Source organism: Agelaius phoeniceus, chromosome 14 (assembly GCF_051311805.1).
Source record: "Agelaius phoeniceus isolate bAgePho1 chromosome 14, bAgePho1.hap1, whole genome shotgun sequence".
Classification (NCBI taxonomy): Eukaryota; Metazoa; Chordata; class Aves; order Passeriformes; family Icteridae; genus Agelaius; species Agelaius phoeniceus.
Genome location: NC_135278.1, coordinates 15,997,883 through 16,010,698, shown reverse-complemented (window position 1 = coordinate 16,010,698; position 12,816 = coordinate 15,997,883). Strand labels below are relative to the sequence as shown.

At 45.8% G+C, this 12,816-nt stretch overlaps 1 protein-coding gene across 1 annotated transcript in view; it reads left to right on the top strand.

The window, feature by feature from the left end:
• Positions 1 to 12,816, top strand: part of BRWD3 (bromodomain and WD repeat domain containing 3) — a 50,029-nt gene that overhangs the window by 1,057 nt on the left and 36,156 nt on the right. The window contains exons 5-6 of the mRNA XM_054641640.2: positions 7,424 to 7,574; positions 9,635 to 9,733. Of these exons, the coding sequence (XP_054497615.2) occupies positions 7,424 to 7,574; positions 9,635 to 9,733 (250 nt within the window). The remainder of the gene's footprint in view (positions 1 to 7,423; positions 7,575 to 9,634; positions 9,734 to 12,816) is intronic.

Below are 12,816 nucleotides of genomic sequence, written 5' to 3'. Positions count from 1 at the left end.
AGCGGAGGCGCGGCGGGGCCGGGGGCTGCCGGTGAAACCCCCGTGGGCCGCCCGGTGGCACCGGCGGAGCGGCCGCGCCGCGCTATTGTGGGGCCGGGGGTTATCCGAGGGCACGCACCGGGGCCCGGCGTGGCCAATGGCGCTGCGCCTTACAACGCGGGGAGCGGTGCGCGGCGATGTGAGGCGGCCCCTGATTGGCTGCGGCGGCGCCGCGGCGAAGCCGGCGGGGCGGGGGGCGCGGGGCGCGGGTCCCCCCCGGTCCCCCCGCGCCATCGCCGCCGCCTCGCCCGCGCCCCCGGGGCTGCCCCGCTCCGGGCCGGGCTCGGCCGCGCTGCCGCGGCCCGGCGGGGGGGACGTGCCGGACGTGCCGCCGGGCCCGGCGCTGCCGGGCTGGGTCAGGGATTCCCGGCCTGCGGCGGCCTGCGCGAAACCCGCCCCTCTCCGCGGCGTCTGGGCCTGCTGTCAGGCAGGAAAGGAGGGGTTAGGAAGTGTGGTGTTGTGGCTGTTAAATGCCGGTGAAATACACGGAGTGGCTGCTTTTGCTGAGTGCTGAACCCTATCAATGCGTGTCATTGAGGAAGGTCAGTCCCTCCGCAAGGCCGGGGGTGGGGGGTGGCCCTTGGCCTGCACCCCCCGAGATGTGTCTGTGTGAAAGTGACAAAACCGAAGCTGTTGCAGTCCTTTTCCAATGGGTCCAGGCGGCCTTGTTTTCATTTCTGGGAGCTCTGGGCAATGACGTGTGGCGCTGATGTAGCACTTTGCAGTTGGACGGCTGTAAACTTCCCCATAGCGTTTATAGCTCTGGTACCTGTGCCCAGCGCTGGCACTCACCTGCAAGGAATGGAAAGCACGTCCTGGCCTCTCCCGGCTCCCATGGAGCAATAGTGACGTGGGATTTTGCCATTACTGTTGCTCAAACTCGTCTGCGTCTGGCTTGGGAGCTGGTTTCCCACTTTAGCAACGTTGTAGGAGCTCAGGTGTGGACAGAACTCCTTGTGCCCAGAGCAGACCTTTGGACCAGCTGCCTTTCCCTGTCTAAAGCCTCTGCAGAATTTCAGGTGGAAGCTGGGCTTCCTCACACATCTTGTGGATAATTCTGGGACTGTAAATTGAGTGAGCAGACGTAGAGTAAGTTCTGCATTCAATAGGTTTTGGTACTCTATGGTATTCCTAGAGAATCTGAAGTCTAACTGTGGGCTGTCTCAGGTTTAGCGTGGTACTGCACCCAATATCCAGGAGGAGTGTTAGCAATGCCACTGTGCAGTCTGGTGTCAGACAGAGTGGTTTTGCATATCACTTTGATTAACATACTATTTTTTTTCTTTTCATTCTCTGTGGCACAGATATAAAAGCCTTAAAACCTTAAAACCTTTCTTTAAATATGTGTGTGAACATGTACTTTTCTTTAACATTTCAGAAACAAGAGAAAAACCATTTTGAAGTGAGTTTTGGAGTTAATGGGAAATTTCTTATTCCTGTATAAACTCATATAATAATTAAATTTAAGATTTTTTTTCCCGTGTCTTAAACTAATCAGCACTAACCCATACTTTTAGTTTGGCCATTCATCTAGTATTATTTGACTGTTTCTCATGGTTTGCAGCAAGGAACAGGCTTATAAATGAATCATTACAGTGAGACAGGTTGATGCCAGGTGGGATGACCTGAGTTTCTGTCTGTGAATCCTCAGAGTGTTAAGGATATTGAAGAAAGGCCTTTTCTCCCTCATTGCTTAGGGTTTGCTGTGTTTGGAATTTGGACTTTTGGCTGCATATGATTGTTTATTAACCTAAGCTCCTCGACTTCAGGGCTGGCTGGATGTCTGAATGTAATGTTCAGAACAGAGCCAGGGTTATGAAGGACACAAAGCACTCCAACCTTCTTTATAATTATCTCAGGCACATAATGAACCAAAATTAAATTTGAGATGCCAGCAGTTGGAGGTAAAGGGCTTTTTTCAACCCATTTCTGCTTTTTACAGCCAGAAACCCAAAATCGTTTACAATCTCAGCTGGGTGGTGCAGCTACTGTGGTCAGGCAGGTAATTGAATTTGTGAGGGTTTACAACCCAGAGAAGTCTGATTTGTTTGTGTGCCCAATATGCAGACAGAGTATTTCTTGTTCTGTTGTTTCAGCTTTGTTTTCCATCCTCAGTGTGGCTGTTCAGGTTCTGAGTGGTGTTTTTCAGAAAATATGCCAATACTGTGACCACTGAGTATGCTGTTACTGCTCCTGGGCTTTTGGGAGTGATGAAGATGGAGCAGCCCAGTGGCCACTGGATGGTTTTTATCTAGGGAATGTTTACTCCCACTTCACTTGAGTTTTTAGGCAAGATCTGAAAGCTCACTGAATTCCTTTGTTCCTTTTTTTTTTTTTTTTTTTTAAATAAACCTAATCTTTTACTTTAAATATCAGGTATCACAGGGCAGACGAGTAATTTAAGACACGCTAATAAGAATTGTACCCATGGAGCAAAACCACACAGAATGCAAGTTTATGTGCATTTGTGTTCCCTTTGTTTTTCCTGTTTATTGTCACGTTGGAGCACTTTTTTGCCTGCAGCATGTGGCTGCCTGTCTAGGTAATCACAGAGTCACAGAGGATCCTGAGCTGGAAGGGACACACAGGACCATCAGTCCAGCTCCTGGCCCTGCACGGACACCCCAACAATCCCACCCTGGGAGCGTTGTCCAAACCCTCCTGGAGCTCTGGGAGCTTTGGGCCTGTGTGCATTCCCTGGGGAGCCTGGGCAGTGATTGACACCCTCTAAGGGAAGAACCTTTCCCTGATCTTCACCTAAATGCCCCTGACACACTTCCAGCCATTCCCTGGGTCCTGTTCCCTCTCTCAGGGAGAGAGACTGGAGCTGCAGCCCCCAATGACTCCCCTCAGTTCCCTCTTCTCCAGGCTGAATTCTCCAGGTGTACTCCACAGTGGTTTTACTTTCTCACTGCTGGTGGTCTTGAGACATGAGATGTGTTGGTAAAGGGGAGGGTCTGGGAATCAGAATCCCAGACTGGTTTGGGTTGGGAGGGACCTTCAAGCCCATCCTGTTCCCCCTGCCATGGGCAGGGACACTTTCCACTAGACCAGGTTGCTCCAAGCCCCATCCAGCCCGGCCTTTTGAAGGTCTGAAGTGTGTCCAACTTGCAGGCAATTAGTGCTCTGGTTTTAAATGAGCCACAGCAGCTTGGTGTGGAGTCAGCTGCTCTACAGATGAGTCAAGCTGAACGACTCCGATTATCAGCACAGTCTCCAGTGACCTGCTGTTCCACATTATCTTTGTTTATTCCTGATAAAGGTGACTGGCTCTGCTCTGGTTTTAAGAACTTTCTGATGGACTGAGTCTTCTGGCTCAGCCTGGTTTGGTCTTTGTGCTGAAAAACACATAATTCCAGGCAAAACAGAAAATCAGCTGTTTTTGGAGAGTGGGGAATTTGTATCCATGAGCGGCTGTGCTGGTATGGAACAGCTTATGGGATTTGGCTCCGAGTTCCTGCCTTGCCCATCTGCATTGATTTAAAACTAGCCCTGAGTCCGAGGTGCTGGTATTTATAGATCCTGCCAATCCCAGCATTAGCAGAGCAGAGATGTTACGGTTTTGTCACCTCAGGAAAATGTCATCTGTAGCATGGTCGTTCCAACCTGTTCTCTCCAGAGACCCCTGTGGGTAAAGGCTTTTTTAATTCCAGTCTAGATGCATATTAATGGCATCTTGTGCTGGTCCAGTGTCTGAGCTTCCTTCTGCTGAGATTCTCTATTTGAGGTCATCAGTAATTTCCTGCTTGCTCAGCTGTCTTGGCCTCTTGGCCTCCTCCACTGCTTTTTGATACAGTTGTCAATGGATTCTTAATTGATGGTTATTTTGGCAAATGAGGGAAGTGTTGGATGACTACCTGGAGGAGAGAAATCCAGTGCTGAGGCCCAGCTGGACCTGCCCAGCAGGAATGGGAGCAGAGCAGCCTCCCAAGGGCCACGTCGCTGCCGCGTTCCAGTCTGCAGCTCCTGCCTCCAGTCTGTGCTCTGAAGAGATGTTCCACTGGGCTTCCCAAAAGAGATGGTTCCCAGAGCTCCCTGGTTCCCATCTCTGTCAAAACAGACATCTTACTTTAAGCAGCAATCACAAAGAGACTTTTTTGGGTTGTTTGTTCCCTTCCTTGGAGAAGGAGTTGTCAGCAGCTGTAGAATCACCGACTCCTGATTTGGAAGCGACCCACAAGGATCATCAAATCCATCTCCAGTCCCTGCACAGACACCCCAAGAATCCCCCCTTGTGCCTGAGGGCGTTGTCCAAACAGGGATCAGAGTCACACCAGGGAATTTGGTTTCAGGGATCCAGAAGCTGCTTGTCCCAGCTCCAGGGAGGACTCTCTGCTCGTGGTCTCTGAGGTGATGCTTCCAACCACAGGACCATGAACAGGTTTAGGCGTTGAATTTCTCCCAGCCCTGACGTGACTTCACTAATAGTTCTTTCCTTGTGCTTATCACTGGAGCAGCTTATCTCAGCCTGGCTCAAGCAGCCAGGACTGGGAGAGTTTTTTAAAAATAATAGATTGGCTTCACTTAATCTTTCACTTTCTAGAACTATTGTACCTGTGTGGTTACTGTGTCAGAGAACTCATCTGGTTCTGTTGCATTCTTGTGCTCTCATATTTTAACTTTTATAGGATTTTTCACATCCTAAGGCAACAAAACATATTTTCTTTATGATTTATCCCAAGATGCAGCATTTGTTCTCACTTAGCACGTTTTCAGCTCTGCATTATTTGAACATGCATGGTTTCGGCCTGTATTATTAATCTCTAATTTTTTCCAGTTTTCTGATTATTTTCTAAAATATTTTCTAATCATATTTCAAAATATTTTCTAATATATTTGAGGAGCTGATAATATCCTTGCTCCTGTTTCATTTTGCCACGTGGGATTTGGACAAGCACACACCTTTTGCCTTTTTCCATCCTTTAAGGAAAATCTGATCTGGGAAATACTGGTTTTTTCAGCTGGATGTTTGCAGCTTCATGTTCTAGAAAAATACTTAAAATCCATTTACAACTCTCTCAGAGGTGAAAAGAAGGATTTTTGGTTCAAGTTCTTCTGGGAACCTGAAAATAGAATTGCTTGTTTAGCTCTGGGCTGTGATTTAAGCATTTTTTCTGGAAGTTATTATGGAAAAAAGTCACCAGGAGAATTTGCTGCTCTTGCTGCCTGCCTATGGAGCTGTTTGTTAGTAACATCAGTGCTAATATTCAGATTAAGGGCTGCTTATCTGGGGCTGTTGTGGGTTGTAGAAACAAGGAAATGTGCAGGGAAAGAAGTGAGATCAGGGAATGCTGTCGGGCCCCATGTGTGTCAGTGTTTGCTCTTTGCTGTTCCTATAAAACTGTGCCTTCATCTTTAAGCCACCAAGTCCTTTTCCATTTTGGAGGTAGTCAGGAATGCTTGTGGAGCACCTTGGGCTCTGTCTCTGCAGTGGGATATTTGCTGCCAGGCTTAATTCAGCACCTTCCTAGGCATGGAATAGGGTCAAACTCCCAAACCAGCTCCAGGGTGAACAGGGAGTGTTTGCTGTGCTACACTGGGAAAATAGTTTGGATGTTTTACACTTTCAGTGAGAATGGTATGGTTTGGGTTTGGGAATGGTATGGTTGGAAGTAAAACTTCAGAGGTTCTAGGTTGGTCTCTTTGATCTTTTAATCTTAAGGTTGATACATTGCTGTGTGTTGGCAATTGGTGACTGAGGGGCTTGTTGCTAGTTATTAGAGATGGAAGTAAGAATTTCATTTTCAGATTTTACTTAACTGCAGATTCTATCTCCAGAACTTCCCATTCAGAAATCTTACACACTGAAGGGAGGCTGCTGCAGCATCATAAAATATTTTTTAGCCTAAACACGTTGACAGTGTTTCAGGAATGAGTTAAAATAAGAGGCAAATACCAAAGTTTGGATAATCCTTTTCTCTCATTGCAACTTCTGTTATATCCCATCATTTACAGTGAGAGACAATTCATGCTTATACACTGAACTTCACTGGTTGTACTACTGGGAAGGTGCTGATGCAGTTTCAGAACTCTCATTTTAGGGAAAAAAGCTGAAATGACTGGAGAACCCTGTCAGTGCAGGAGAACATTCACAGGGTCATTCCTTGATGCTCACTCACAGGATGAAAAGTCTTGGAATGAGAATATGGCAATGCACTCATCAGGCTTCTCATTCCTGCACTGAAAAAATGATGATTCTGAATCTTTAGAATCATCATGATTGATGAGATGATTCTTTAACCAGCAGTGACTGAGAGCTGAGTAAGAGGGAGGAGCCTGTCTCTTCTCCAAGAGTTCCATTCACACTGGAAGAGTTTTTAGTCATATTTAATTAACTGGTAATTTGTATATTTAATTAGATATATTTTCCTTTTCTTTTTGGTTAAAATCTGAGTTATGGGACAGTCTTGATCCATCTCATGGTGCAGGTGGTGACATTATCCAGCCCTGCCTGGCTTTGCTGGGTCCTGTAGCTCCACTGCTGTTGCCCAATTAGAATAAAAAAATTCCCAACAACGTGTGCTAATAATCTGTTTGATGACACAGTTGAGTGAACACTGTTTTGGCAGCAGGGCTGAGGGAATTACAGACCTTTTCCTCCTTCCTGATGCCTGGCACTCCCTCCCTCTGGTGTGCTGGGGCAGGAGCTGGGCACATCCCTGGGACCTGGGTAGGCAGGAGTTGATCCACGGGCAGAGGTGGATGGAGCTGTGTGTCCTGTGTCAGAGGAGCTCTGATGGGCAGCTCTTCCTGCCAGTTTGTAAACAGGGGAGTCAGGCAGTGCAGGACATTCTGGATAATGAGGCACAATTTATTTGTGGTTTGAACAGACTGTCAGAAAAACTGTTGCCACTCAGTCTCTGTCCAAAGGGAAGAATACAGGATGTTCTCCCAACATGACAAAACTGGAGCCTACACATGTGGGTCTTAAAGATACTCCCAGGAGCTGGGAAGTGGAGACTGAGTATTGATTTTAGGGATTTTAGGTAATTTTTAAGGTTTTTATTCTTTTGGACATGTGCTTCATACAGTGATGTCAGTGCAAGGGTGTTTCAGTTAAGCAAAAATGGGAAGAGAATGAACTGAAAGGTAAAATAGGCTTAAAAAAAGTTGCTTGAGCAGAGCACTGCACTGGGGATTTTTGTTTCTTTACAAGGGATATCCTAAATTTATCCTAAATTAAGCTGTTACAAGCTGAAATTTCTGATGTGGCTTTTGCAACACTCCACATCACTTTAAAATGCAGTATAATTAATGTTGAGGGGATTTTCAGGGGGTTTAGGCTTGGTTGCAGTAACTTTACACTTAAATATGAAGCAAACTACTACCAGTAGAAGGAAAAAATAAAGCAGTTTTCAAATGTCTGTGTTGTTTGTGTGTTTAGGTGGCTGTCAATGCACACATCCCCCCAGATTATCTTCTTAGGATCTGTGAGAGACTTGGACCCCTCCTGGACAAGGAAATCCCCCAGAGTGTGCTGGGGGTGCAGACTTTGCTGGGTGTCGGGCGCCAGTCTCTCCTGAGGGCAGCAAAAGGTGAGATTCTCAATTTATCTGGGCTCGAATTCTGTTTTAATGATTAACCCTCTTTTGTTGCCATTCCTGTTGGGATATCTGTGTGTTTGCATTAGCCCTGCTTTGTCTCCTGTGCTTGCCAGCTTTTTTCTTCCTGAAATGCAGTTGTTGCTGGCCCTGTTGGATATATTTTCTTGGGTTGAAAATGCCATTTTAAGCAATTCTTGCCTACAGTTGCCTGATATTATTACTTCCTCTGCCTCCTTCCCCAGTGTGTTGGTGTTTGTGTAAATGATGTGAATGGGATTAGGGGTTTGACGTGTCTGAAGAATGCCATTTTTTCCATATACATTTACACACATCTGTGTCTAAAATCACAGAGCTGGGCTATTTTTCGGCCTGGCTTTTTCCATTCTTTGATTCCCTGCCTGTGCAGACACAGGACAGGGTGGTGGCATTTGGGGCAGCATTTAGGGAGTAGCAGAAGGCCAGGCTGATTCTTCAGTGACAATTCCTGCTTGTGCTTGCTTCAAGTTAATTTAAAAGCCCCCATTCCTTTCATGAAGAGAGCACCAGTCCTTTTCCCTTTGATAAACTCTCTCTGCTTGAGAGAATGATCCTGAGAGCAGTTTTGTGTTAGAACTAAAGAGATCTGAGAGCCATCTGCCATTGAAGTGATTCCTCCTTTCCCTCCTCACTCCATGCCCTTGCCACTTCCTCCCTGCAGGAGCCAGAACTTCCTTGATCCTCTGATGTGCTGATTCAGAGAGCCGAGATGTTGCAAAATTTGTTGTAGTGAATTAAATGAGCTGGTGGAAAAGGATCACAGGGCTGGAGGTGACACAGGAGGAGGAGCATCATCCTGGGAGAGGAGGAGGGATGGGAGAGCAGGACCTTCCTGTTTTGGTGACAATTGAGCACTTAATTCCCCGCATCCTGTGAAGTCACACCGTGATGATGCTGACGAGCATCTGCTGATCCATTGGATATCTCCTGGAGGGATGAGCTGTTCCCAAACACATTGCCCTACAGAGTTTTGGGACTGAGTCTTGTTTTGCCTGTGCTTTGCTGTAATTAGGTGCAGAAATTCAGGTTTGCAGAGAAACATTCCTTCCCTTCACACTCAGTTTGCAGCTTAGAAGCAAACAGCAGCAAAATGTAAAGAGGAAATAAACATTTTTCTGCAGGGGAACAGAAGGGTTTAGGTGGATGGATCTATTTTAGGAAGTCTGAGTGCTGTTTTTAATGAATATCATTTAATACTCTGTGCAGCAGTTTGGGGTTTAATCAGAAGGTGCTCTCTAGAGTCTCTGAGTCACCTCAGCTTGTGCACTTTATGTTCAGAGACCTACACGGTGCTACACAGATCCACCAACCTGCGGCACTGTCCTTCTGTTTCAGCACTTACTCACCGTGGAAGCTCATTTCTCTCCCTCCAGATGGCCAGAAATGGAAGAAATCCAGGTCTAATTTCTGAGGCACTTTGAACAGTCTCAGAAAAATCACTATTGTTCTAGAGAGGAGCCTCTCTGAGGCCAGTTGGCAGCAGCGGGCTGGAGAGTCTTTAAAGAGAACAGTCACTTTAAAACAATGATATTTTTTTTGGGGGGGGGGGTGGGGTGGGGTGCAGATGAAAATCTGAAAGGAGGGCACATTGCCACATATTGCAGGAAAACAGATTTATTGGAAAAAACCCTCACTTCTCTCACTTTTAGGAGCAAAACGTGAAATCTCAAATGTGCAGTTCCTAAGCAGAGGTGCTTTGAGTGTTGGCATTGCAGAAGGAAAACATGGCAGAGTTCAGCTGGGCCTCAATATAAAGTGCACCCACTTTTTAAATTCACTTTTTCCCTCCGTGGATTTAGAGTCAATAATCACCCAAATTAAGCAAAAATAAGTTGAAACCATTTACAGTGACACTGCCGGGGAACTGGAAATCAGAGTCACAGTCTTTTAATGAGGAATCTGACAAAGTGTTCAGTCAGACAGATCTTATTCTGGGCTGGTGGGAGTGGTGCTTAATCTCTTGATTATTTAATGTATTGATTATTTCTTGTCCCTTGTCACTCTTGCTGGTGCAGACTTCAGACACACATTATGGAAAGGATCTGCATTTGCAGCTCTGCACAGGGGCCGACCCCCCGAACTCCCGGTGAACTACGGGAAACCACCGAACGTGGGTGAGTCTGGAGGGCCACAAAGGCCCTTTTCTCCTCTCTGTATTTATTCCTGTCCCACTGAAAGTTCCTCTCACTGACTAAAACACTGCTCTGGGTCTGCACTAACGTTTTCTCTGACATTTCATAATGAATTAATCTAAAATAGATCTCTCCATGACAATAGGATCATTTTTGTGTTATTCTGGCTTGGATTTTCCACAGTGTGTGTAGCCATGTTTTGCATGGTTGTTTGGAGGGCAAGTGGGCTGGAGTATTTTGTTATGATATGCCTCCATAATATGTACATGTGGTTGTAAGATTGGATGGGCATGGTCACAGGAGCATGGAATCCTGGAATCATCATGGAATCCTAGCCAGAAAAAAGCTTCTGGCTCCCAGGGAACTTCTTTGACTCAAGAATTCCTTTCAGTTGGATTATGACAGAAAACAGGCTGCTTGCAACATCCCTCTCCAAAAAGGAAATAATCACCAAAGCAACATTTGTGTTCCTTCAGCCTCAGTTGTCCACACAATTAGATAAAGAACTTGTATAAAACTCAGATATATGCGGGCTCTCAGCTTACATCTCATCACAGAGCTGCTCTGTTTTATATAAACTCAAGTGTTTGCCTTGTATGGTTTGAACTTTCATTAACTGCTTTTATAGCAAAAAAAAATTGATTCTTGCAGGCATAAAAGTAAATCCTGGTTTGTTTCTTTTTAGGGTATTTTATCTCTGTGCAAATGGATACATTTTCCTGGTTTGTCAGGAACTCCTTTCACTTATGGGTCCTCCCTCCCTCTGGAGAAGCAGGGATGGTGCTGGCAGTTTTCTGTCTGTGTATTTATTATTTTAGGCTGGTTCTGCAGTTACTTTACTGTGAACAGTTGTGCTGATGGATTACTAATAGTCTGAATTGCAGATTTATTGAACACAACTCCTCTGGTTGTATTTCTGCATGGATTCTTGGATCAATTCTTTCATCAGACTGGGTGTTTTTGGAATATGTGGTATTATTAATGAGGCATCCTGGCAGATTGGACTTCAGCATTTGTCATGCTTTCATGGCAAAGGACTGTGCTGCTTGCTTGGTAACTAGTGAATTACAGAACAGAACAATTGCTTTGTTTGGATGTTTTCCTAATTGTTTCTTTTTTTTTTTTTTAAGAAATGCAAAGGTATTATATGGAAAAGGGTCTTTCATAGCCAGGAAATAATTTATATAAGTATTGATTCCTGGAAGAATACAGTCCTTGGTGTAGCTACCTAAACTACTACTAGGAGGGGAAAATGTACATAAATACTAAAATAAGGAATTGACTTCAGGCAGGAGTTTGATTTTGGGATTCCTTGTTCATCCTGAAGAGGAAGTCAGAAAATTCTTTGTCTATTTGTGCAAAATGGGTGTTTTTTTCGTGGTCAGTGGTGCCAGCCAGAGATGCTGCAGTGTGTGTTTCTTGAGTACAAGATGAAGTGTGCCCGACCTCTTTGGTATTTTGGCATAACTGTGAATTCCCACACTGTGCTGGCTCAGGCAGATGAACTTTTCTGGAATTACTTGCTGAAGGAGTTGGGCTGAATTAAAAGACTCCCATTAACGTGTATTCCGGAGTGAGTTGATTGTTTAAGTACCTGTGCAAAGAGATAAAGAAGGTATAGAATGAGCAGCCAGGAGTGTTCTCACATCGTTTCCCTTCCAGTGATAAGGATTTAAACTTTCCACCATCAATTCTGAGAGAGTGGGGTCACTGATGGGATTAACTGGGAGGGCCCAGCTGCAAAAGTTGGGAGTTGCAATGGTTTCCTTTCCATGTGTTTGGGATGGGACCTTGTGCTCCATAATCCAAAATAAAAGGTCCTGCACAGTGGAACTGGAGCAGGAAATCCTTGTTGCCTTTTCCCAGCGTGTTTGTGCAGAGCTGGGCATCTTCTGGCTGGGGGAGTCTCTGGGAAAGTGCTGAGCTGTGGAAGTCATTCCCAGGGCTGTGGTGATCTGCTGGAGGGGGACAGGGAGGGAAAACACTGGCAGGGCTTCCTGCTGCCAACAGGATTCCATGGAGGAGGAGAGTCTGCTCGAGCCTTTCTGGGCAGATTTTGCTGTAGTGGAACTTTCAGGGCTGCCTTTGTGCTCTCCCAGACAGAAAGTGGAAAGACTGGTCATGCAGTACCTCAGGACTGGGAGTGATTCCCCTTTGATAAACCTGCTTTTGATGCTACTTCGATTTTGTCGGGGCTTTTTTTTTTTTTTTTTTTGTGCAAGCAGCTCAGAGCAGATTAGAAAGAAGGTTGTTTTCACTCTTCAAGAGCTGCTCTAACCTGAGGATGGAAATCTTTCTGTGAGCAGCTGTTGTTAGTGAAAACAACACAAAATTTGGAAGCAGAAGGTTTTCAGCACAGTCTCAGTGAATAAGCATTTCAGCTGGGTGGAAATTCACAGCCAAGGTGATGCAGGTACCTTGGTCCTGCCAAGGAGCAGCGCTGGGATGAGGGATGAGGTCAGGAATCGATGATGGTTGTGCTGGAAATGAGTTCCATGAGGTCAGCAGCGCCCAGAGCTGGAACAAGCTGTGCTTTTGCTGCTTTTCCTGGGTCCAGGCTCTTTGTGGCCACGCAGCCACTCTCTGAGAAGGTGTTTTCCATGTGGGAGCCAGCTCTGTTTGTTTGCTGACATTCCTGTGAAAGTTTGTATGTACCCGATCCCTGCTCGGGGTTTGTGATGAAGGCAAAATCCAGATCCTCATTACAAAGTCACACAGCTTCTGGCAAAGGTGAAACAGTCTGATGGGGAGCTCATCACCCCTGAGAAACTGATTTTAAAACAGACATTTGCACCAGTTTTCCCATTTTCTAATTTTCCTTGCAAAAAGTGGATCCAGACAAGGGTTTTAGGGAGAGCAGGAATTCCAGCTGGTGCTGCTCAGTGACTTTGCCTCACTGAAATGCTTGAATTCCTTCTGAGGTTGTGATTTATCTTTGAAGTCTGGGCTTTGTCTGATGATTGTTTTTTAAATCCAGCTTTCACTGGTGGGTTGTTGTTGCTGGGTTTGGGGTTTATCTTTCCTAGGTGAGCTTTCTTGAAAAGGTTCTTACATTGTGCTGTTAT